At 34.6% G+C, this 24,491-nt stretch overlaps 1 protein-coding gene across 7 annotated transcripts in view; it reads left to right on the forward strand.

Annotated features, from left to right (window-relative positions):
- GALNT13 (polypeptide N-acetylgalactosaminyltransferase 13) overlaps positions 1–24,491 on the forward strand; it is a 590,308-nt gene that overhangs the window by 542,611 nt on the left and 23,206 nt on the right. For all 7 annotated transcript variants that reach the window (XM_031651262.1, XM_031651267.1, XM_031651266.1 and 4 more), the window contains one exon: positions 2,492–2,590. In XM_031651262.1, the coding sequence (XP_031507122.1) occupies positions 2,492–2,590 (99 nt within the window). The remainder of the gene's footprint in view (positions 1–2,491; positions 2,591–24,491) is intronic.

Genomic DNA, 24,491 nt, shown 5'->3' on the forward strand with positions numbered 1-24,491 from the left:
TCACTGCAGTGCTGGCACAATGCTAGTCCATTATTTCACTCAGTATTGTCCAGCTTACAGGGAGCATCCATTTGCTGTTCCCCTGCCCAAAATGTCCTTCCATAGATGAAAGTATGTTTGCTCTCCTCTTCATTATGCATCTTTTCAAGTGTATTTGTTCAAATTGACCTTTTCTTTCTAAAACAGTACTATCTCCTTCGCTTTATCTACCCTTACTATTCTTTATATTTCTTCACAGGACTTCTTGATTTTCTGACATATTACAAATCTATGTATTTGTTGCTCTCTTCCCTTCTAAAACATAAGCTTTATGAAGGAAGAGACTGTGTTTATTTTGTTGCTTTCTGTATCCTCAGCACCTCAGGTAGTACCTGGTATGAGGTATACATTTTCCTGATACTACTTCTCAATTGAATAAATGAATTCACAAGAGGTGTTACATACTAAAACATAAAGTGTTATCTTTTGTAGAAAATAGATCAATAATAGGTTGTTACTGAAGGCAAAATATTTTGGGGTCATTCTTAAATATTCTTAATTTGTCAAAGAGTAAGATGGCATGCATCTCCAAGAAGTCCCTTTCCAATACCACTGTCAGGGTATGTACTAGACTGAATATGGCTTTGAATTTTCTGTTTTCCAGCAAAGAGAAAAAGCCTTACAAACAATTCAAGCTGTAACCCCTATAATTATTAATTAGTGTCTATGCAAGTACCATGCACCTAGCAGAGAGTCTTCTAATCAGATTGCATACCTTACGTCTAAAAATCAATTAGTCATTTTGTGAGATGTTTATTTCTCTACATATTATGGCATTATACTGTTCTATACTCTTTTAGGAAGCTAAATAGTAATAATGTATAATCTTACTATTTTCAAGAAATCTTCCTTTTATGAAAAGTTAAGAAAATCTGATGTAAAGGATTTAAAAATAATTCAATTTATGTAATTTGATCAGACTATGTGCAACCTACACCGACCTATTTACTACATCATATGACAATTTATCAATTGTTACCTTCCTTAATCCTCTCCAGCTGCAGCTCCTAAAAGGTCTTTTGCTTATAGGTTCAATCCCTTCCAGTGCCTGAACCACCTGAAATCAGATTGAGAATGTATTTCAGCCCTATATGAACTGATACAGGTTTTGCTTCTGGAAGCCCGTGCCCTTTCCTTGTAATATTCAGTGTGTGTTTTGTCTTTTTAATGGATTGCTGCTCAGATTTTTTTTATGAAAGCACATATAACTCTGCTCTAAATTTCAGCCCCTTGAAACAGCGCTTGAAACGTTTACCAAGTGGGAATTCTGATCTATACTATTCTCAGTTACTGATGGGGACCTTAATGCAAGTTATACCACTTTCCCCAACTCCAGGTACTAGTACTTGGCCATGAGGTTCTGCACCACAGAAAAAGTGAATTGTGTAAACCAAATTCATCCTCTGTATGTTTATGTAATAAGTTTCCCATCTTACTCATTTGCCAATGTGAGGAAACATGTACTCAAAGCATAGATAACTAAATAGACGTATCCAATAATTCTCCCAAGTGAACAGTAAAATATGCATGTCTATGGCTCAGAGATACAAACTTTTCAAAAGCAGAGTGGACAGGCGTAAATACATATTTGGGGTTGAGACTAAGTAAAAATCTGAAGTATCCCATTTATTAGAAGGTTTTTTTTCTTTTCTGCATTCATTTGTTCTTGATTCAGTCAGATTAGTATCTTTAAAGTCAATTAATGGGTTTTGTAATTACATTTGGCACAAATATGTATTAACTTTATGTTAATTATGGGACTAATGCCATGTTTTAATGTAAACCAAGAACTTTATGTCTGTAGTCAGCAATTTAATCTTGCTTTTGAGGAATTTGTAATGTGAAATAATTGTTTAGCCTTGTAATAGCTTTCCTTAGGGTTAAGCACTTCTCAGTAAGTTTGGCATTAGGCATGAAAGAAGATGCATGAATATGTTTTAGTCACAGATATAAACAATGTAATCTTTATTAATACACAGAATAGAACATACAGTAATGAAGCAATCTAAAAGAACATAAATTTTAATATTTAGCCAATTTGTTTTTATTTCCTTCCATGCAATAGCATAGGAGTTCAAGAATAGTCAATGGTTATTTGAGTGGAATATGAAAACTGTGTCCTAATTTTAGAGGATTTGGGGAAGAACTCCTAATTCATAATATGTAGCTGCTTCCTTCTATGATACTATGCTATAAATAGGGAATGTCTCTTGATTAGATGCCAATGCCAATTCTGTTCAAAAACTTCAGAAAGAGTTTAGAAATGTATACAGGTTAAGAATGGACACAGAAAAAGAAAAATATATAAGCAGTATGTTTTTCTTGGAGAAATTTTCTTATGAAGTTGTATTATTCAGTTAACAATAGATAGTAACATAAGAAGGATTTGATGACTTAAATAACTGTTTGATTTATGTTTTACCCCCCCCCCCTTTTTGTGTGTTTCCTTTAGATAAGAAATGTTGAAACCAATCAGTGTTTAGACAACATGGGCCGCAAGGAAAATGAAAAAGTGGGTATATTCAACTGTCATGGTATGGGAGGAAATCAGGTAAACTCTCCCTTTTTATTAGCTTCATATTTTAGAGGAAAAATAATGTTAAAACTATCAGTGGAGACCATGGCTCACATGTTAATAACTATAAACTGAACTTAGTAAATAAATGTGCATTCAAATCTATAACTAATTTGGCTATTTAGTTGTCCCAAGGATCTTAAAAGAGCGCTGAAAAATTAAATAAAAAGCAACACTTTCAGTGTGCCTACAGTTAATGAAGATATCCAAATATTTTAGACAATCTCATTTCATCATGTATGAGCAAATGAGGAGTACATTTTATTCTATTAACTGAATATATAAAAGAATTCCTCCACATCTGTGATGCTTTCCCAATGGTTATTATTCTCTATTTCTTTTCAAATTTTTATGTATATTATGATTTTTAAGAGCTTTTGAAGTTTAATAAAATGTTTAAGTGCATAGTTCGATGTTGAAGGCTGACTAAAACTCTTGGACAGATTTTCTTGTGTGTGACAAGAGTTCTTGTGCTCTCCTTAAGCATTGGAAAATAGCTTTGCAAGGTGGGCCACATGGACGCTATTGGACTGTGAGTCTTCAGGCCAGAGCTATTTTACTGCCATGGCCACTTTGAGAGGTAGAATTTGGAGTTCCTGGGAACTATACCAACAAAGCAGAGTTTGAGGTAGCTGATCCTCTGTAAACAAGTTATCTACAGAAGTTTAGGGGAACCTCAAGATTTTTGTCCAGAGGTAGAATTTCTGAGTTAGTGTGAACCGAGGTTGCAAAAGTTATCCTGTCTAGCACAATTATGGTTATATTTGTGTCAAGATTTATAAATGTCAAGATTTATTACAAAAATACTTGTTGATTCTTGTACTATAAGAAAGAAAATGAACTCTTGAGTTTTGGCACCATACTTCAAACATGGTCTGTGTTATCCAATGGAGAACATTAAGAGGAAGTTTCTCTCTTAAAAATTCTTAATTTAAAAAATCCTAATTAGTGTTCCAAACTGTCAATTTGAGAAAGAAAATATTTAAACAAAATTTCTAAATTACAGCATGGGAAATTGACCTTATGGAGGAAGAGGATAGAAACAACATAGGCAGACTAGTAACAAAGCATTCAGAAATGATTCCATTTATTGTTTCACTGATTCATAATGAATGTGACGGGCCTCTACTGCCAAAAACCAACAGAGTCTGGATGAATTCAGCTGGAAACAACAAAATGCTTAACTATAAGAGGACTAAATGTGTGAGGGTTTAATTTTCTCCCGTAATAAGAATTCTAACATTGGTTTAGGACCTCAATGATTTCATAAAGAAACCCAAAACTTTATATCTTTCCATTCTTTGGTGTTTATAGTTAACTTTTATCATCAGCTGGTCAGAAGAGGACTGCTGAAATTCCAGGCATCATTTCCACATTCAAGGCAGGTATATCAAAGTCAGGGAAGAACTGCAATAGCCATGTCTGTTTATCTTTTAGGAAAAGCAAAAGCCTTCCTAGAGGCTCAACACATGTCAATGTATCTCTCTTTGGGTAGAAATGTGTTACTTGGACATCCCTAATACAACAAAACACCTCACACTCACAATTAACTGCTTCTCACAGTTCATTTACCAAGATATTGGAGGGACATTTAGAAATGTCAGCCATAATCTGTTTCAATAACTTATGGCAAAAAAAAAATCAACTAATTATCGGCTCCATAATGTCATACAGAATTTAAAGAAACACTACTTATGAAATTTCTCTCATTCTGTTGCTTATGAAAATGAGAAAGATACCCCAGGTGAATTATCTACATAGAATCATTACAGTGCCATGTTAAAAATTACTTTATTCATCTACACATTTTCAAATACCCAGAAATAAGCTATCCCACTCTACTGCAAACTTCTTGTTGGCAGTCCTAGGTCTTATTCCTGTTTTCATACCCAGGACTTGCTACAGTCTTGGGACATGGTAGGCACCTAACGAATACTGGGCAAGTAAATAGATGAAAGATTGTATGGTCAGAACAGTAGATTTGTACCTTAGAACTTTGTAGACATTGCCAAGAAATAATGAACTGTTATTTTCTTTTTTTTTTTTTTTTTTTTTTTTTGAGATGGAGTCTCGCTCTGTCGCCCAGGCTAGAGTGCAGTGGCCGGATCTCAGCTCACTGCAAGCTCCGCCTCCTGGGTTCACGCCATTCTCCGGCCTCAGCCTCCCGAGTAGCTGGGACTACAGGCGCCCGCCACCTCGCCCGGCTACTTTTTTGTATTTCTTAGTAGAGACGGGGTTTCACCGTGTTAGGATGGTCTCGATCTCCTGACCTCGTGATCCACCCGTCTCGGCCTCCCAAAGTGCTGGGATTACAGGCTTGAGCCACCGCGCCCGGCCGAGCTGTTATTTTCATAGTAACTAAAAGTATATAAGAACAGCTCAGGGATTCATAAAGAAAGTGATCAAATAATAATAAGCATAAAATCTATCCCTACTTTTATTCTAATGTGCTCTACAAGATCAATTTAATGACAAGATAAAAATTAAAACCATTATTTTTCCATCTACATACTTAATTGCACATACACACACACACACACACAAATGTTTTTGGAGCCCTTTTTGTTATAACACAAACAGTGGAAACAATTCAGTATTTACCAAGAGGGGAATGGTTAAATAAAGCATGGTATACACATAGTATAGAAAGTTATATACCATCAAAGTGACTGAGGGAGGTCTGCATGTATGTCATTAGAACTTCAAAAGGGAAAAACAATCCAGACAACTTATTTTCAATAATCTCATTTATGAAAAAATATGTGAACATTTTTCTATATATGGTATCTATATATTTATATGGATGCTATGTAATCTATTATAAATCTATAAAAATCTATCTGGAATATAGATTGTATCTGATGAGTGGATATCTGGAAAGATGACTGAGTTGGAAAAGAAATTTTCCTTTTTACCCCACATTTTTCTGCATACAGTAGTACATGTATTTCCTTCATAATTAAATAAGAATGGGGAAATTTAAACTATTGAGACTAGAAGAACATTGTTGTGTTGCATTACCCCACTCTGATTAATTGGTTAACTTATGGCAAATTACATAACATTTTTGAGTTTTGATATTGATTGTCCATAAAATGAACAAAATACTTCACTCAAATTTTTTCTAAGACTAGGAAAATTCATAAAAAAAATTAACACTAAACATGGCACATACTAGACATGCAATATGTATTGGTCCATTGCCATTAATTAGCCCCTTATTATTTCTATTGATGTTGTTAATTCTCTTATTTCTGAAGTTAAAAAATGTTCATTTGGTGGCTAATGTTAAATGCAAGATGAAAGCACAACACTTCATTTGGTATTGTTGATCTCAAAACAATGAACAACCTCTCCTGTAACTCTAACAAATATATATTACGGAAAAATTTAACCATCACATAAAACTCAATTATTGTGAATTCTGCTCTGATAGAATTCAGTATTTCTAAGATAATTAATACTAGGAACCTGTTTCACTTTTTGTCTTTCTCACTTTAATAAAAAACAGATTTTAGAATTTTATTCTCAGAACTACCCTCCCTGGTTTTTTTGCTATTCTTTTATGTTACCATGGAAGCAGCATTTATTTTTATGGTTATTTGGTTTTGGATGTTTTATAAGTAGCCCCCAACCCATAAAAATTACTCAAGCTTCTCTCTCTTGCTTTTACACAAAAATCACAACAAATGTGAAAATCCTTTTTTAACTTACTCTTCTAAAAAAAGGTATTTTTTTTGTTTGTTTGTGGACAAATATACCTTAACCATTTCTCCTTGCACAGGAGTTTTGATAGTTTGGGGGTTTTTTAAGGCCTTGCAGACATCAGGAGGAAACTTACTTTTCAGTAGTTGTTAGAAATAATTTTCTTAAACACTCAGATTTCCAGCAAAATCTAAATGGAGTCAATGAAAGTTTTTGTAGCAGGAATACTGCAAAAGGTAACAACTGGAAAATTATTAAATTCAACATGACCATTTTGAAGTGTTCTTTTTAAAGCCTTATAAATAAAAACTGTCTTACTCAAAGAATAACAAAATTCAGCACTCCATTTATATCTATTCTTGCACTGATTTCTTTTCATTGTCAAGGAAGTTCATGATGATCATTAACACTTTGAAAAGAATAAGAAGATTTGATTAACTTGAATATAAACTTTTACAAGTGGAAGAACTTACACTTTACTGAAATAAAGTATAGAAGTTAGGAGATTGTCTTCTCTGCACTTCTGAAAGATGACATGGATTCTTGGAAGCACTTCTGTGTCCCCTACAATGTTAATGACTCAGATTTACATATACAACCCCAACCTCTCTCCTGAGCTCTAGAATCTACAGCCAGTTAATTATTGTTAATGTCTGTGGACATCTCAAACCCCCCTGTGTCCAAACTGAACTCATTTCCTTCCCTTTCACACAGTCATCCAAAATGGAAACCTAACATAGAAACTTACTTCTGAAGTCCGATTAGTCAACAATTCCCAACATTTCTATGGAAAAATGTCCCTACATCTTAGTCCTTTTATAACCAGGATCTCTGCCTTTGTTCTAGCCTAGATCTACTTTTACCCATATGGATTTAAAACCTTATTTTCATGACTCATAATTCATGCTACCTTAGTTTAACATCTCATTAAATTTTCAGCAGCTTTCCACTGTCCAAAGAATAAAAGACAAATTCTTTCCTATGGTATACAAACCCCTCATAATTGTATCGCCATCTGGCTTTCCAGTCTGATCTACCTTGATGTCCCATCAGTCTCCTGTGCTCTAGACATATGTCTATAATTTCCCATTCCTTGCATGCCTTCAGTGTTTTCTTATCCTAGCAGTTCATTTACACTGTTCTCTGAAATTGAGCTGTTGGCTACACTCTGCTCCACTAAAAAACTTAAGATACACTCACTGTTGCTGCTATAAGGACACATGCACACGTATGTTTATTGCGGCACTATTCACAATAGCAAAGACTTGGAATCAACCCAAATGTCCATCAGTGACAGACTGGATTAAGAAAATGTGGCACATATACACCATGGAATACTATGCAGCCATAAAAAAGGATGAGTTTGTGTCCTTTGTAGGGACATGGATGCAGCTGGAAACCATCATTCTTAGCAAACTATCACAAGAACAGAAAACCAAACACCACATGTTCTCACTCATAGGTGGGAACTGAACAATGAGATCACTTGGACTCGGGAAGGGGAACATCACACACTGGGACCTATCATGGGGGGGGTGGGGGAGGGATTGCATTGGGAGTTATACCTGATGTAAATGACGAGTTGATGGGTGCAGCACAGCAACATGGCACAAGTATACATATGTAACAAACCTGCACGTTATGCACATGTACCCTAGAACTTAAAGTATAATAATAAAAAATTTAAAAAAAAAAACCCAATAATTTGGCTTCTCTTTTGCTAGCTATTCACTAGCAACTCAACTTAAACAGGACTCATTTTAATGGATAAAATATAATTAATTTATTCATTGTTTTATTTAACATACAATATTTGTAAATGTTCATTATTATAAACTAGGCCCATCAAATTTCCTTGTAGCTAAAATCTGGTGATCACTACTATTTACTTCTTTAGAAATATGTCTAGAAGTACATTTGCTCAATCAAAGGTTATGCAAAATTAGAAGGCTTTTAAGGTATAGTGACAAATTTTTCTTAAAGATTTCAGCAAATTAATAAGACTAATAGCTAAAATAAAAAGGACTGATAAACATTTAATACAAATTACCCTCTTTGAGTCTCACAATGATCTTTGAAGTAGATAGTGTGATTATCTTGATTTTGCTTACGAATTTAATGGAAATCTTGAGTGATTAGTATCATGACTGAAATGGTAAAGCCAGTGTGAACCTAAGTCTGATTCCACACCAGGTTTATAGTCACTGTATTTGCATTGATTTCCAACGACACTTTCCAGGATTATAATCACAGTGGCCAACCCTGTGTATTATTGTTTTTGTTTTTTATCTTTGCCGTTTTAATATGGGAGAAACATTTTAACTTGTTTCAACCACATTTCTAGCATTATCAATGCATTTAATGATTTGAAAAACTGGCATTTAAGCATTTCAAAAATTGTTATTGCAAATTTTCTAGTGATACTGTTGCTTATGTTTCCATTGAGGTTTGAAGGGGTTCTTTCTTGTCATGTGTAAGAGTACTTTGTTAAATACTATTACCCTTGTCATGCATGTTGCAAACATTTTTCTTTTTGTTTACAGTTTGTTTTTATATACAGACTTTTAAGCAGTTTATATACTGCAAACAATGTTTGTCTTAATACTTTCTCTTTTTGGTGTAGAAATGCCATTCATTTTTAAAGTGCTTTGAAACAACATTTATATCATCATAAAGGCATAAATACCAAAATTGATAACTGGATTACAGTCTTATTAGGAATATGTTATATCTACTCAAACTGACACTAATTTTTATTTAAAATTTACATAAAATAGCTGGGCATGGTGGCATGCATCTGTAGTACCATCTATTCAGAAGGCTAGGGCAGGAAGATCTCTTGTACATAGGAGTTTGAGTCCAGCCTGGGAAATGCAGCAAAACTCCATCTCTAGAAAAAAAAAAAAAAAAACTCTGATACATAAAATATATTTATAATTAGGTAAAAATTAAATTAATGTAATATTTATAAAATAAACACTTTACTTTGAAATTAATTACTATAAAAATTTAAAAATCCAATGCTGTTTTCCTTTGAATAGCAGCACATCTTTAATTAAAAATGAATAAAAATAGCCCCATATACATTGTACCTTTCCCTTTTAAAGGCAAAAAAATGTAAAGTAATGGAAAAATATTCACAACCTAGTGAATGCATTTATAATGTTTCTTTTTCTCCCTAGAGCCACTCATTTGGAGAGAGCAAGAAAGCACATGGAAACATTCCATATAATTTATTGCAGTAAATGATTCAGAGCTATTTTTCAAGGTAGCAAGCCTTTAAGGCAGCTTATGCTAGCCATTTATTAAAATGCTATTTTCTGCCAAGATTAAAGAAGAGATCATTAGGTGTTACTACACTTTTATACAAATGTCTCCTCCTCCTCTAACATCTGATTACTTAAATTGAATCTAACCTTATGACAGGTGTATTAAAAATTTAGAGAGTAAACAAATACTTTGTCTCATTACAGATACTCTCCTAGAGAAAGCTTAATTATTTTAGTAATGTGTTCTAATGTAGTCACAGACTGTAATGAATACATTCATTCAACAGTTATGTATTCATTTTAAAGTTTGCATTTTTATACGTACTGTGATTACTTAGAAGCCATTTCAATACTAATTTGGTCCCTTTTTAGTAGCTTGCACAGTGGAATTAAAACTTACCAGGGATTTCACAAAATAAATTTGCAAGTTAAGTAGAATGGCCTATGAGGAAAAAAGGAAAATCTACCATTCATTAAATGTTTAAATGAGTTGGATACATGCAAGCTAGAAGAAAGCAGAGTCACCACAACTTCTATAGAAACAGGAATTATTACAAGAGCCTTTCATTATCATTGATGCTTGACTGGGAGAACTTCTCTGGTCTTTGCTGGCTTTGTCCTCCTGTCAGGAGATTATACTATACTTGGGATGGAATGGTGTCTTAGTCTGTCTGGGTTGCTCTAATAAACATACAATAAACTGGGTGTTTTAAGAACAACAGAATTTTATTGTACACAGTTCTGGGGGCTGAGAAGTCTAAGATCAAGATACCAGCAGATTTGGTGTCTGATGAAGGCAAAGTTCATTGAGGCTTCTTGTTGCCTGCTCACATGGTGAAAGAGAAGAGCTAGATCTCTGGGGTTTCTTTCACGAGGACACTAGTCTCATTCCTCAGGGCAGAGACTTCGTGACTTGATCACCTTCTAAGGGCCCAGACTTCTAAGACTGTCACACTGGGGACTGGATTTCAATGCATGAATTTGGGAGGGGGGACCCAAGCATTTAGACCACAACAAATGATCATTTCAGTCAATCATTCACTTTGGCTAGTTTTTTTAGGGAATCATGAGTTATCTCTTTACCCTCAAGTTCTTCAAACAATGAAGTTTGAAGTTTCCTTTCAAGTAAATCCAATAGGCTCTGCAATCATTGGATCAGTCAGGTGTCAACAAAGCCTTAGGATACGTGTCAGTGACTCTTTTATCTCCTTGCTACTATGTTCAGTCTTGATTCTTCACATTTCATTTTTCTAGAAAATTAATCCCCTCAAGTTTAAGAAGGTGTCAAAGTTGTACCATTTCCTGGGTTTGCAGCCATTGTTTCAAACTCAGTGTGTCTATAATTACCTTATCTTTTATCCCAAGCCTTTTGTCCTCTAATCTCTTTCTTTCATCTTTTACATTTTTCTCTCTCATCTTTCATCACCCCATGCTCGCTACAAACTGGACCCTAAGCCCTGGGAATTCATTCTACTAGTCTTTTTAAAATATATTTCTTCTTTTCCTCCATTAATAACTCAACTTTCTAAATTTGAGCCTTGATTGCCCCAGATTTGAATTACTACAATGATTTTCAGTGTAGTTTCCCCAAACTCTAGCCTGTCCCTATCTTCATTCCACTTTCCTTAAATAATTAAGTGATGACTCCTAAATTATCACTCCCAGACTCCCAACTAGCAAAACATACAAGCACCAAAAAAACACTGAAAGAGTTCCTAGTTATTACAGGATAAAATTGGCATTGTTTACACAACTTTGACCCCTTTCTGCTCTACTCCATCAACTTTATTGACCCTGACCAGATTTGTAAAAAATTGTTATTGTTAGTCGTTGTTTTTCTTATAGCTTTGCCTTTTCTTAAACCAGTTTGCCATGACCTTTCCATGCTTTATTATTATTTTTATTTTTATTTTTTTGAGGCAGGGTCTTGCTCTGTTGCCCAGGCTAGAGTGCAGTGGCACAATTTCGGCTCACTGCAACCTCCACCTCCCGGGTTCAAGTGATTCTCCGGCCTCAGCCCACAGAGTAGCTGGGATTACAGGTACCTACAACCATGCCCGGCTAATTTTTGTATTTTTAGTACAGACAGGGTTTCACCATGTTGGCCAGGATGGTCTCCAACTCCTGACCTCGGGTAATCCACCCACCTTGGCATCCCAAAGTGCTGGGTTTACAGGTGTGAGCCACCCCGCCTGGCCACTTTTATAACTATGTAAATTCTATCAATCTAGTAGATCTAGCAGCACTTCAGAAACCACCATCTCTATATAGTGCTGTATTTTTTCTGCTTTTCAATATACATTTATATTTCCTTTGAACTTACACTGCAGAATTTTTTCTCGTGTTTTTAACTTATATATTATTTCTCAATATTCTATAATCCTTATGTTGTCATTCAATTATGTATGTTTCATTATCCTATCTGCAAAAATAAATTGTAATCTTGTTTTGGATGCAAGAATTTGTTGTTATTCTTAAAAAAAAAAAAAATCCGCCTACAGGAATAAACACTTACTAAATTTACTTATTAAAAGTAAACAATTGTTATAAAAATGTTTAAAGTTACCCAAGAGCCTACTGTTATCACAAAAGTAGCTTCAAAATTGACTACATAAAGTAAAATCATCTTCCTGGAGGATGAAATTGTTCCTATAGAAATGTGTGGATTTGGGGCTGTGGTAACTGAAAATGAATATCAAAAGATATACATGTTCTAACCCCTGGAGCCTGTGCCTTACATGGCAAAAAAGATTTTGTTGACATTATTTTGTTAAAGATCTTGAGATACGGAGATAATCTTGTGTTGTCTAGATAGCCATGCTACCACATGTATCCTTATAAAAGGGAAGCAGAGGGAGAAGAAAGCAGAAGAAAAGATCATGTGACCATAATGGCAGAGCTTGGAGTAATGAGGCCAATAAGCCAAGGAATGGTTGCAGTCACAAGAACCTGGAAAAAGCCAGGGCTGGATTTTTCCCCCAGATCCTCTGGAGGGAAAGAGGCCCTGCTGATACCTGATTCCCACCCAGTAAAGCTGATTTTGGACTTCTGGCCTCCTGAAATGTGAGAGAATAAATTCCTGTTTAAGCTGCCAAGTTTGTGATAATTTGTTTTACCAGCCACAGGAAATTAAGGGCTCACACAGAAAATTCTAGAAACAGTCATAGCTCAGAGTTCATAACTAGCCCACTTATTTGGACAAAAGGTTCTAAGATACTAAACCTTCCTCAAAGTTGGAAACATACATGATTTCATCCTGATACTTCTAAAAATGATGTGATAGCTAGAAAGAATGGACCTAAATTATGTAGTACTGATTCTTCAGAAAGTTTTAATTGTAGAATTTTTGTTTTTAGAGATTCTATTTTAACTCAAATTTTTGTATTCTCTGCTATCATAGTAATTGTAAATAACATTGTCAATGAATTATAAATCCTATATTAATAAAAATATAAAATAACAAATGAAATCCTTAAAATATTAAATGATAATGGCTCCTTCTGTTATTAGTTAATAAGTCCTGCATAGGAGTGTTAAAATTGTTTTATCCAATAATTGAGCAAAAAATCAACAAATAACATTTTCCTGAGTCAAGAAAATTACATTTATATTAGAGGAACATCTGTGAAAACTTGGAGTTGATAAAAACTTGTAGGAATTTGTGATCTGATCCTGCCAGGTGTTGCCTGGCCACAGTATTTTCTGGCATAGAAACATTAAATATGTCACGTTTGACCCTTTTCTTTCGCTGACAAGAGTTACTCAAAAATCGTAAGATTTTTTTTTTTCTTAAGGTCTCCTAAAAATTGAAAACTCGTATTGGCTGTTTTTCAGATTTATCTTTTAAGTATTGTACAGTCTAATTTTATGTTTCTACCTATTGATTGTTAACATGTACCATGTAAGACATTTTTTCAAAAGTCTTAGAAAAATTGTCAATTCAAGTCAATCTAGAAAACACCTTTTCCATTTTCATAAAGTATTTAAAATCAATTTCATGGAATTCTATATTCATTTAAGTCAGTCACAACTTTGGTTCTTTGCTTTCTAGCTATGAGTGCAGAGTTAATTATATGATTCCTTGTGTCAACAACATTAAAAAACAGCTTCATAAAAGTTCAGATATTCCTGGTGTTAAAATCATAAGGATATCTACTATGATTCTTGATAAGAAAAAGCAGTACATGGAAAAGGGACTATGGCACCAACAAGGGAAGGACACCAGACCAAATTGGAGAAGACGGTGTCTAAGAAGGCATCCTAGAAAATAACAAAGTATGTCAGTGCAAATAGGACAAAAAAATTTATTCTATTAATTGGTTAAAGTATATCACAATCATCCAATGCATAACTGAGATTAATATTACAGTTCTATAAGGCTTAAACGTTAAAATGATATTCTTTTTTTAATGTACATAAATGTGTATCAGTTTTATGAATGGGATTCTAAGAATATTTGGAAAAACTGCCCTTAAAGTGAAATATCACAGAAAGTGTATAAAGCAGAAAGTTTACTACCCTGGTTTAATAAAACCCCAATACGTACACAGACACATACACATAGACACAAAGGCGTACCTCAACCGTCAAGACAGCTTTTCTTACTGAAAATGGAAAGCTGTTACCTGAAAAATTTACTAAAAGGAAAATGTTTTGCTACTAACAGCATCCACTTAGTACCCATTACCCACCAATTTATCTCCTCTACAGCTCCTGTTATTTGCAGATGGACTACAAGCTCTCTGCTAACTTTACCGAGATGGACTTGTCTCCATTAAACTAGATATTTATTCCCAGCAGAACTTATTACTCCTGTGTGCTCGTTTAATCTTCTGACCCTCATTCTTTTCTCCACCTTGTCTTCAAATATTTTTCTCCTGTTTTATGCCTAATTCCTTTTGACTTGAGGCTATAACCTTACTCATTACTGTGAAATGTATTCTTGTTCAAGTAACCTTCTGGCCAACGTTTTATCATATTTAATATTTTTTAATTAAATGATTTGAATGCATGAGTCTATGTGAAGAATATTAAGGTCTTTTGAAATACTCTCCTATTCCCCATCACCCTTCGACTAGCTGGATGCCTATTTTTCATTGAGGACCTAATTATTTTCACTATAACCATTTTAAGCATTTTATAATAGACAATATAACTTTATCTTGGCTTAATCTGTGTAGTAACAGTTTATTATTTTCTAGGTAAGGTAAATAATGTCTATGATTTCTAAATTAACAGTGTTGCCTAGCCCACTTTTATATTCTTGAGAAGGCAAGCAGAATCCATACTTATGATTAGTTGCTTTGCTGTACCTGTGATTGTCTTCATCTTAATGCATTTGCAATTCCATCCTAGTTATGACAGTTTTGGAAGAAATTAGGCAAGCGTATTCCTAGTTTTTTGCTTTTTAAATATGAAAACTGATTTTTTTCAGAAATGAAAAGATAGCACAATAAAGCCAAGATGACATAAAACTAGACAAGAAATTCATGTTCGAATATTTGACTAGGCAATGCTAATACTTTATCTCAGCAAGAAAAACATTAAGTTTAGAAAAAGAAAACGTGAAAAATATGCAAGTGAAATGAAAATATTTGATATAATATTTTATAGCACAAAATACATTTTATATTCTGTATAAGATTTTTAAAGGATTCCTTGCTTAAAACTTACCAGTTTTTAAAAGGAGTCATCAAATATAAAATACTATTGAAAGCAGCCCAATGTGAGGAGACTAATCAAATGTAAGCTACACATCAATATGGCTAAAACAAAATGTTTTAGATATGTCATTTAAAGTTAACTATCCCATATATATTTTGCCTTGCTATGAATATAGACATAGTGGTCATACTATGTCAGCAAAGTATCTTCTATTATATATTTTACTTGCCCTAATTATATACTCATGTCAAGTAAAAAGGAATTGGATCTGAGAGATGAGATTGTCATTTTTCTATATAAATGATGAAAAATTATTTCTAATTTTTATTTTCCAAATCTATTCTTACCATTAAAAGATATCTTTATACTGAAATATGTCTAATATATTTTTCTTTGCACAAGAAATTTTTATATATGTTTTCTAGGATTTTATTGCATTCTACACTAATTTGAAGCATGTATTAGTATGAGATGGGTTTTTTCTTTTTAATTACTTACATCATATATAATTACACATATAAAATATATATATATACTTGTTATAGAGAGATAGATATCCCTGGTTAAATCCACTTGGACACAAGATTTAATATAAATAGGCACAAAAACCATATACTCGATCTCATAGGGAATACAAAAGAATCATTAGCAATACACCAAGCATTCATAATGCTCTACAGGAGGCATTCAAAAAAAGGTCTGATAAGGACAGGAATGGAATGGGTCTAAAAGACTCCACAAAGCACTTGGCGTGCACAGAGAGCAGAGGGTGAGTAAGAACAGCAAGGACACTGCGACAAATGGAATTGAAAGTCTGGAGTGGGACAGTGGAAAATTAAGTTTTATAAGTAGAGGAGCTAAGATTACAATAGACGGTAAATGTCAAGCAAGGGAATTTTGACTTGAGGGGACAAAAGCAATGAGCTTTCAGACTACAAAGGTTGTCAAAGGATAGTGTGTAATAAACATCATGAAAATACTTGGACATTCAGTTTTGTTATTAAAAATGACACAGTGAATTCAGCCAAATATGAAAAGGACTTTTTATTCACATTATTTAGTATTGAAGTATAATTTCACAGCAAGCAGGGGCAGACTGTAGAACCTTTTTCAATTCATTTCTTTTATTCTGCTATCAAAGGATTTGATCCAATACAAAGCATGAAGCTGCATGTGGTGTATACAGAAATGATACCTTTCCATTAAAGGAAAAAGGCTTCAGTAGGTAACCATGGAAACAGCCTAGTGTCCATTCCAATTTCTAATAGAAAATCTTAGTCTTCTAATGAAAACCTACCAGATAAACATATTTCTACTCCAACTCTCTAGTTCTAACTCTCTAAAAAGATTTGGAATATTCATTTAATTTAAAAAAGTAAAATATGTGTTTATGACTGTAATATGCAAAATTTGATTTTATTTTAACCAAAAAATTCAAACATGCATTTTAAGATCATAACACCAAGGAATGGTCAAAGCAGTCTTGATAGCTCACTGTGGCCAGTGTCCAATTCATGGTTTACACATTAATGAGAGCAAGTGCCACTTCTGGGTGGCAGAAATTGTCATGTTCCAATCCACCTAACAAAGAGACCTGATTTTTTTTTTTCTTCACTCAGTGAGTAAACCAAGTGACGCATGAGCTGGGCTTATTTTTTATTGTTATACCTTAAGTTCTAGGGTACATGTGCACAATGTACAGGTTTGTTACATAGGTATACATGTGCCATGTTGGTGTGCTGCACCCATTAACTCGTCATTTACATTAGGTATTTCTCCTAATGCTATCCCTCCCCCAGCTCCCCACCCCACAACAGGCCCCAGTGTGTGATGTTCCCTGCCCTGTGTCCAAGTGTTCTCATTGTTCAATTCCCACCTGTGAGTGAGAACATGTGGTGTTCGGTTTTCTGTCCTTGCGATAGTTTGCGGAGAATGATGGTTTCCAGCTTCATCCATGTCCCTGCAAAGGCCATGAACTCATCCTTTTTTTATGGCTGCATAGTATTCCATGGTATGTATGTGCCACATTTTCTTAATCTGGTCTATCATTGATGGACATTTGGGTTGGTTCCAAGTCTTTGCTATTGTGAATAGTGCCACAATAAACATACGTGTGCATGTGTCTTTATAGTAGCATGATTTATAATCCTTTGGGTATATACCCAGCAATGGGATGGCTGTGTCAAATGGTATTTGTAGTTCTAGAACCTTGAGGAATCGCCACACTGTCTTCCACAATTATTGAGCTAGTGTACACTCCCACCAACAGTAAAAGCGTTCCTATTTCTCCACTTCCTCTCCAAGCTGCACTTATTTTTTAAATGTAGGAATCCTAATGTGGTATTACATATAAATCTAACATAAGGACATGGCCCCCAATTTCTGACTTAAGCTTTTAGAGACAAGTTAAAATTGATCTCTAGGATCCCTTGTATAGAAGAATTTCATATAATTTTTGTAGCTCATGCCCGCTCCAGGAAGTACAACATAACCTTCCCCCTCCCCTGGCATGGGTGCTGTGTTGACTTTCTTCCAAAGATTACAATGTGGAAGAGGATAGTGGCAACTTTACAATGGAGAACTATTGGCAAATACTACCTTGAGTATGTAATCAAGATTCTATAATGTAAGTCATAGTGATACCATACACCCTTGATATGATGTGATGAGAGTGGCACTGTACCCTTGTGGTCTTCCACCCCCAGCCCTAGACCCCTAATCCAACCATGAGATAAACATTAGAAAAATTCAAACTGAGAGATATTCTATAAAGTGCCTGAGAAGTATTTCTCAAAACCATCATCAAAAACATAAAAGTCTGAGCATCTATCAGAGTAGGCTGAGGGGATATGATGACTAAAAATGTATTGTGGGATGGGATCTTGGAAAAAAAGGAGCGTGGATTGAATTTGCAGGGGAACATGATGGAAAAACCTAATGAAATCTGAATAAACACTGGAATTTATAAAAGATCACCAAGAAGTGAAATGCTAAGTGTGTGGAAAGAACATGGGACTTGGAGCCTGACAGACCATGGTTCCAAGACTGGCTCTCCCACTTGCAAACGGAGTGACTTTGTAGAGCTTCTTTAACCTTTGCAAACCTCATCATCCTAATTTTCAAAAGAGGAATAACACAGTATGTGCTATATCATATTTAATATACAGTGTATTTTAAATGGCAGCTGTCTTTCCTAACACACAACAGTTGCTCCCAAAATGTTCTTTCTCCCCTTGCTTCCAGCCCAACATCAAAAGGCTAGCACCTCTGACCCTCTGTCTGGAGGTTTGCACTCCAAAGGCTGCTTTGCCCATCAGTCACGTTAAATTCTGCTCCCTGGAAGCTCACCTCAAGCAAAAGGTGAGGGCAGATGATGTATAAATATCTCAGCCCTGTCACTCTTTGAGGGACTAATTCTGACATGCTTATTCTACACTGGTTGCCAGGGATCCCCAACAGAATTAAGCTCTAGTTATCCATAGTGTAAACAATTAGAAAATTTACGATGTATTAGCTTTTTTCTCTTCCCTACCACCACACTTGTCTTTTCTGAGATCATATTCCTAATAAACTACTTGCACTTGAATTACTGTCTCAATGTCTGCATTTGGGGGAACCCAAACTAAATAGATCCTGCTCTTAGTTTGCAGCAATACTGAATGCTGTAAGTAAATAAGATTTCTTTAAACTTGAAACTATCTAGAAAACTTTGATATTATTTGCACCCAATGCAAGCATTGTGGTAATAACTGCAAGGTAAATTTTGAATATTGTGTCTGGTAAAGAGTACTTTCCCTTTACAGATAGAGAGTTGAAAATGATACATAAGTATATCATTATATCATTTAGGACATTATAATTTGGCTTTCTAGTCTTTTTATATATGTAACAATTTTATCTAATTACATGCTTGAATATAACTGGTATAGTATATACCAGAGTTTTAGGAAGTGTCTAAAGATATAAGTGAAAACTTTTAAAATTATATGAAATGTTACAAAAACACCTGTAAAAGACATTCAGATGGGAGAGCAAAAAGTCTTTTATTATTTTTCAGCTATTAAACCGAACACTAAAATTAATATAATAGTTTATATAGGTATCATGTGAATGATATATATTATTGTTGTTATGTCTATTTTACATTCACAGGCTTAGATCAGTAAGAACCTCAAAGACCAGATATGTTGCTGCACAGTGGTACCAACTAATGAGACAGGCATAAAGGAAAACTATGTATGTATGTATGTTACCCATTGAAAAGAAGAATATCTCATTTAGGAGTCAACATTCTTCCCTTGAAATATATGTTCAAGAGTCAGTTCTTCATAGAATAAATATTTAAGGAATGATACAGTTGAAAAAACATAGACGAATATGCCATCAAGAGAAAGATAAGTTGCTAGAAGACCATTATGAAAAGAACGGAGTTCAAATGAGGTTGGAATAGTGGGAGAAATTCTTACCGAAATGATAGCACTGGGTTAGATGTATGTGTATTGAATTCAGCAGTTCATGAAGGTCATGTGTAATTTGGATGAACCAGACACATTCAACACACAGAAAAATATGTTGAATAAATAGATGATTGAATAGCTGAGAAATAGAATGATGGAGATGCATCGTGGAAAATGGTGTTTCACATGGTGAGAACCATTCTAGTTTTTGCATGTTTCCTTTTTCCTGATGGTCCCATATTAGTTTTCTATTGTTTCATAACAAATTGCTACAAATTTAGTGGCTTAAAACAACACAAAATTATTGTTTCACAGTTTGTAAGAGGAATTCAGGCACAGTGTGGCTGGGTTGTCTGCTCAGGGCCTCACACAGCTGAAATTCAGGTGTTGGCCAGAGCTGTGATCTCAGTTGAGCCCCAGGGGATTCCTCTTCCAACCTCCCTGGTTCCTGGCAAAATTCAGTTCCTTGCAGCTGTAAGAATGACTTCCTATCTTTGTTTGTTGTCTGGTTCTCTGCCAGGGTTGCTCTCTGCCAGCAGCTAGAGACTGCCCTCAGTTATGTGCCATGTAGCTCTCTCTAAATCATGGCAGTTTTCATCATCAGGCCAGCTGGAGATTCCCTCTGTTCAGTGCTAACCCAAGGTTGTATCTAATATCTTTGTAATATAATGTAATGTGATCTCGAAATGACCGTCCTGTCATGACCACAGTCTGTCCTGCACTTAAGGAAGTTATATAGGGCATGTATACCAGGGGACAGAAACCTTGGATCATCTGCAGATTATACATCAGTCACAAAAAAAAGCAACCTCTGTACATTCAAGCATAATTCGTGGGATATATTTTGGAAGGGATTCCCAACTCAGCTTAAATTTGCAATTTATATTCTTCAATACTGCAATAGTAAAATATGAGTATCTGCAGCATAATATTTATAAATTAGATTTCCCAAATTGTAGACTTCTTTAAAACCCTTCAGGGCAGAGTCAAATATTAAAAAAATACATACAATTTAACATCGGTAATGTTTAAAATGGGAAGATTTAACAATGAAGTAGAAAAGAGAAATGTCAGTCACATTTTGTTATTATATTACTGCATATTGCTTATTGTATTATCTTGCACTCTTGCTCTGTTTCCCATAAAGACTAGGGAATTTCAAAGACAAATTGTTTTCATTTCGATTCAGTTAGTAATTATTGGACACTACTCTCCTACTAGAACAGTTTGCACAGGGATTCAAAATATATCCTTAGCATTGTTATTGAATCCATGAGATTTTTTTTTAAAAGAACCTAAAAACTGATAGGAAAAGAGGAGATAGAATATAATCAAATGTAGATATTATGCATGAATATTGCACAGAAAATCACTAATATTTAGATATTACTTGAGGCAAATGTTTTGTTTAGAGCTTACAGGAATTTGCATTATTCAATCTGTAAAATAGCCCATGAAAGAGGAGGCATATATTTATCTCTTTTCTCAGATGAGGAATCCAACATTTTGACAGAGACTCCCAGTAACTCTGGTCCTGAGTCATAGCTCTCAAACTTAGGTTTGTGTAATCTTCCAGAGCTCATTTTTCCAGTATTATCCAATTCCAAATATATACAGATATGGTATCTGCAGTATAATGGCAGATAAGCCATCTGGGTAAAAATGCTAAGAGAGTGCTAAATGAAGAAAGTGAAGAATGTATGAAGACTTTAAGGAGACTAGTCTTTTGCTTGGCAAAGTGGAGTGGGAAGGATCGTCCTAGTGATGTGATCAGCACATACCTGGTCAGGGATGGAAGAATGAGATGGCTTGCTGAGTGCAAATCAAAAAAGCATCACATTATTATATTGAGGTGAAAGCAGAAAGAGTTAACGCTTTACAGATGATGTTGAAGACAGGATGAGAATAGTGAACATAAGGTGCATACCCACATCCTGTTTTTAGTTATAGAATTTTAGAGCATTAAAGCTATAAAAAGTAAGTGATATCTAGATGTGTAAGCGTAAGTTAAGAGTATACAGCTAGATGCTACTTACTCCTCCTGACCCTCCTCTGCACAAACCACTGAGCTAACAGCCTATAGATGAAACCTAAAATCAATTCATGCATAGGAAAAGGTGCTGTCTGGGAATAAACTTGGCAGCTCCACTGGTGAATTCAATTCCATCTATGAATTCTCCACACTGACTTCAGGATGATGTGACATGTGGAGGAAGATAATATTTAAAAAAAATAATTTGCATTGCTAAAGGTATAATTTTTGTTGCTAAACAGTTTTCCCTTTGATTTCAATACAAATTTTCTTGGGTTATTCTTACAGATGAGAAAGAAAATCATTATGACAAGTTTATTTTCTTATAAGTTATATTTCTGGATTTTTTTTTTTTTTGACATACTTTTCAAATTGAGTACGTTCCAAATACCTAAAGAGATCTCCCAGAGGATGCAAAGGACCAAAATGACTAAATAATGGGTGTGTAAAGAGAAGTTGAAGCACGTGGACAAGTAGTGGCAAATAGCAGATCTTCAGGTTCAGAGAGACCTCTGTCATTAAGCGGCTTGGACATACTGGGTGAATCCTGTAACTTCTTTGGCTTCAGTTTCATTTAGAAAGCGAAGCCGTTGGCATAATTGGATATATATCAAACTGTGAGCTTTTATAGTAAATATTATCCTGAGGAACTCAAAAGTATTTTATAATTTAAAACTAAATGTAGGAAAATCAAAACCTGTATGATAAAGCTGCAGCAAATATACATGTAGACATTTTGAATTCAAATATCTATTCATTTGTGAACTATACCTTAATAAAAAATAAAACAAAAATGAATACATGTATTTGTATCTAGGAATACATTGTTTTATTACTCTTTGCTTCATTGTGCTTCACAGATATTGCACTTTTTAACAAATGGGATGTTTGTGGCAACCCTACACGGAGCATGTCTATTGGCCTCATTTTTCCAACAGCATGTGCTCACTTGATGTCTTGGGTCATACTTTGGTAATTCTCCCAATATGTTAAACTTTTTCATCATTATTTTATCTGTTATGATTATGATCAGTGATTTTTTATGTGACTATTGTAATTGTTTTGGGGTGCTGCAAATCGTACCCATGTAACAACAGCAAACTTAACTAATGAATGCTGTGTGTATTCTGACTGCTCCACAGACTGGCCGTTCCCTCTCTCTTGCTCCTCAGGCCTTCCTGTTCCTAAAACACAACAATATTGAAATTAGGCTGGTTAATAACCCTACAATGGCATCTGTGTGTTCAAGTGAAAGGAAAAGTCACATGTTTCTCACTTAAAAGCTATAAAAGATTAAGCTTAGTGAGAAGGTATGTCAAAAGCCGACATAGGCCAAAAAGTAGGCTTCTTGCACCAAACAGCTGGCAAAATAGTGAAGGCAAATGAAAAATTCTTGAAGGAAATTGAAAATGTTACTCTAGTAAACACATAAATGAAAAGAGAGCAGACAGCCTTATTCCTTATATAGAGACAGTATTAGTGGTTTGGATAGAAGATCAAACAAGCTATGAAATGCCTTTACGCCAAAGCTTCACCACAGCAGGGCCCTAACTCTAATTCTATGATGGGTGAGAAAGCTGCAGAAGAAAAGTTGGAAGCTAGCAGAGGTTGGTTTATGAGTTTTAAGGAAAGAAGTTCTCTCTATAACTTAAAAGTGCAAAGTGAAGTAGCAATTGCTGAGGGAGAAGCTGCAGCAAGTTATCCAGAAGATCCAGCTGAGATGATTGATAAATGTGAATACAGTAAACAACAGATTTTCAACATAGACAAAACAGCACTCAATTGGAAGAAGATGCCATCTGGGACTTCCATAGCTAGAAAAGCGAAGTCAATGCCTGGTTTCAAAGCTTCAAAAGACAGGCTGATTCTCTTGTTAGGAAAAATATAGTGAGTGACTGTCAGTCAAAACCAATGTTCATTTACCATTCCCCATATCCTAGGGCCCTTAACAATTACACTGAATCTACTCTGCCTGTGTCTGTAAATGGAATGACAAGGCCTGGATTACAGCACATCTGTTTACTACATGGTGTACTAAATATTTTAAGCTCACTGTTGAGACCTATTTCTCAGGGGGAAAAAAAAGATTCCTTTTAAAATATTATTCTTCATTGATAATTTACTCGGTCACTCAAGAGCTCTGATGGAGATGTACAAGGAGATTAATGTTTTAATGTCTGCTAACACAATATTCATTCTGCAGACCATAGATCAAGGAGTAAGTTCAACTTTCAAGTCTTACTATTTAAGAAATACATTTTCTAAGACTCTAACTGCCATAGTGATTCCTGTAATAGATCTGGGCAAAGTAAATTGAAAACTTTATGGAAAGTATTCACAATTCTAGATACCGTAAATAACATTTGTAATTCATGGGAGGAGGTCAACATATCAACAATAACAGGAGTTTGGAAAAAGCTAATCTCAACCCTCTTAGATGACTTTGAGGGGTTCAAGACATCCGTGGAGGAAATCATTGCCGATAGGGTAGAAATAGCAGGAGAACTAGAATTAGGAGTGGAGCCTGAAGATGTGACTGAATTGCTGCACTCTCATGCTAAAACTTTAATGAATGAGCATTGCTTCTTATTAATGATCAAGGAAAGTGGTTTCTTGAGATATAATCTCCTATTGAAGATGCCGTGAACACTGTTGAAATGACAACAAAGTATTTAGAATATTACATAAACTCAAGTTGATAAAGCAGTGGCAGGTTTTGAGAGGATTAATTAAAATTTTAAAAGAAGTTC

Source organism: Papio anubis, chromosome 10 (genome assembly GCF_008728515.1).
Source record: "Papio anubis isolate 15944 chromosome 10, Panubis1.0, whole genome shotgun sequence".
Classification (NCBI taxonomy): domain Eukaryota; kingdom Metazoa; phylum Chordata; class Mammalia; order Primates; family Cercopithecidae; genus Papio; species Papio anubis.